The sequence below is a fragment of the Trichosurus vulpecula genome, chromosome 8, assembly GCF_011100635.1.
Source record: "Trichosurus vulpecula isolate mTriVul1 chromosome 8, mTriVul1.pri, whole genome shotgun sequence".
Taxonomy (NCBI): domain Eukaryota; kingdom Metazoa; phylum Chordata; class Mammalia; order Diprotodontia; family Phalangeridae; genus Trichosurus; species Trichosurus vulpecula.
The window spans coordinates 51,377,625-51,380,446 of record NC_050580.1 but is presented as its reverse complement, the minus strand read 5'-3'; the positions used below and the strand labels follow the sequence as shown (position 1 = coordinate 51,380,446).

The 2,822-nt window shown below is 60.5% G+C and overlaps 1 protein-coding gene across 1 annotated transcript; it reads right to left on the bottom strand.

Annotated features, from left to right (window-relative positions):
• Positions 1-1,730: 1,730 nt before the first annotated feature.
• LOC118829511 (growth arrest-specific protein 1-like) lies at positions 1,731-2,567 on the bottom strand. Its single transcript, XM_036736503.1, has one exon. The coding sequence runs from the start codon at positions 2,565-2,567 to the stop codon at positions 1,731-1,733; it is 837 nt and encodes a 278-aa protein (XP_036592398.1).
• Between the last annotated feature and the right edge of the window lie 255 nt (positions 2,568-2,822).

Sequence of the window (2,822 nt, the reverse complement as noted above, 5' to 3'; positions counted from 1 at the left end):
CTGTGTAGAGGTTGTTTCTCCTCTTCCTCCCCCCATTCCAAGAATGTAAGCTCCTAGAGGATGGAGGTGTTTGGTTGTTGTCCTAAGCACAATGTCTGGCTGGTGGGTTCTTAATAAAGCTTATTGGAGAATAATTTCACTGGGCTTCAGTTTTCTCCTCTGTAAAGGGGTGGGGGAATCTCAAAGGTCCCTTCCAGTTCTGGATTTATGAACCTATGAAAAGTCTTGGGAAATCTCCCTACATAGCCGCCACCCTTCCAAGGCCCCCCAGAATCTGTGTTTGGGAAGATACCCCAGAGTCTAACTGCTAAGAATGGATGGAACAATCTCATATTTTATTTTCATTTAAAGGATGGTCCAGGGCCAGGGGGCTCTGTTGACATTTTTACAACATAAATAAACTTCAGACAAGTTTTTTTCTATACAATGTCTTTGTGGAGAGGGATGCTCCCCTCCCAGCCCTGTACAATATTCACATGGGGACAGGTGCCCAAAGGGGGTCTGGTCTGTTCCCTGGCTGGCTGGTGGCCTTTGGGGAAAATGCTGATGGGAGTGGGGGGAGGGGGAAAGAGGGAGGAGGCCAAGCTGGCAGAGATGAGCTTGCTCAGGATTCACTGAAATGCCCCAGAGAAGACCAGGGATTGGCAAAGGCAGTCAGTGATGGGATCCTGCATTTGTGGACTAAGAAGAGGTCAGTGAGAAGTGGGGTCAGCTAAATACAGCATAAAAGGAGAGCAAGGGAGAGAATGCCCCCTTGAGGAGGGATGAGGGAGAAGACATGGTGTGTGTGGGGGGGCTGTCTGCTTTGGAAAAGGAGGGTGGGAATGGCCGTGAAAGTCCCACCCTTGGACTTTCCTCAGATTTTTACTGTCAGGGTCCCTGAATCTAGGAGGAGTGATAGGTTTGGGTTAAAGACAGGCAGTTCTGAAAAGATAAAGAACCTGGGGTTGCAGGAGAGGGGGAAGGGAGCAAGGATCTTGCTGTGTCTCCCTTACCCTAACAACTTCGAAGTTCTCTGCCCAGCTGCCCTGCCCAGGCTCATTCACCATTCGTGGTCCCCTATGTGAGAGAAGAGAAGGGAAACTCTAGGAAGTCTGGGTTAGTTCTGGAGGCTGCTTTGCTTGGGGGGGGGGGGGTGGAGCAGAAATCTGGCCCCCAAAAGGGTTTCTCAAAAACTGCTTACTTCCTTCAGAAACAATAGTTGGAGTCTGTTTTTCACATTTCCACCTGCGTTGTTCTTGATGCATTTTTCCCCCTGTGGGTGATCTGTAGAGGCCAATTTCCAGTGCATGTATGGAAAACTTCCTAACAATCTGAGCTGTTCCATAGCAGAATGGGCTGCCAAGAGAGGTAGTGAGCTCTCCATCAGGGGAAGTCTTCAATCAGAGGCTGGAAGACCAGTAGTAGTTCAGATATGTTCTTCATTCCCGTTCAGGTACCAGGCACCAGACAGTCTCTGAGGGCCATTCCCACTGCTTTCTCTTCCTAGGAGGGACGGGGCCTGGAGAGTGACACAGGGAGTTTAAGGGTGGAGGGAAGTCCTTCCGGCCCCTCCCCCTTCGTAGTTCCACCCTCCTGGCTCTGGCTTCTCAGATTCTAGGAGTTCTGCTGCCCCTGGGGGTTTTAGAGGGCACAGATGGAGCTTGGACCTCAATCACAGAAAGGTGGTAGGGGAGCTTTGGGGAGGTCACCCTCACTCCCAGAGTCCAAGTGTGGGAAGGTCCATTCTCCTAGAGTTCGGAGAGGAGCCAGAGCACCAGCCCCAGGAGGCCCAGGGCCAGGGCGCCCCCTGAAAGCCCCTGCTCCTGCCCCAGCCCTGGCCGGAGCGGCTCGGCTCGGGAACGGCCCCACAGAGTCTCGCTGGGGCCGTGGGGAGGGGGCGGCGACGTCTCCTCCTCGTCCTCATAGTCATCGTCCTCGGCCTCCGCCGCAGCTACAGCGGCGGCGGGGCCAAAGCACAGGCGGCCCATATTGTCCTTGAGCACCTGGCAGAAGGGCCGCTCAGCGCCGTCGCACACGCAGCGCTCCAGCAGCGGGCCCCCGGCGGTGGCCAACAGCGCCCCGATGGCCGCACGGCACGCGGCCGTGCAGCGGCGCCCGTTAAATAGCTGCCCGCAGCGGGCCAGGTAGGAGGCCAGCGTGTCCCGGCAGGCGGGCTCGGCCTGGCAGCGGCGTCGGGCCGCCGTGCAGCCCAGGCCCCCGCGCGCGGGCCGCGGCAGGCACGGCTCGAGGGCCGCCTTGAGACGGCGGCAGCGCGCGTCGGCCCCGCACTCGCAGCGCTCCAGGGCCGGCCCGCGCTCCGTGCCGTTGAGCTGCAGCAGGGCGCCCACGCAGTGGCTGGGGCAGCCACCCGCGCCCCCCAGCACCGGCTCGCAAGCCGCCTGGCTCTGGCTGTAGGCCGAGCCGCACGCCGGCTCCCCCTGGCAGCGCAGCAACGCCTCCCAGCACGGTTCCACCGGCGCCGGACCGGCCGCGTCGGCCCGCAGCGACGGCAAGAGCAGGAGCAGGAGCAGGAGCGGGAGCACTGGCCCGCGGCCGCTGTCCCTCCGGCCCCGCGCCGGCCTCATGGCCCCCGTGGGCTCCCGGGCGCCGCCATGCGCTCCCAGGGCCAGCTCCAACCCCGGACGCCTACCGGCCACCGCGCGCCGCACGCTCCAGGGTCTCGGTTCCGACGGCAGGCAGTCCTGGACCCGGGCTCCCCCAATCAGCGGCACCGAGCACCTGCCTTAGGCTGCGGCAACCACCGGGGCCTGAGAGAGGGACGCGCGGGAGGTTAGCCCCGGGTCCCCTTGTCCCTTACGTCCGATCCGCTTCGTTCTGCT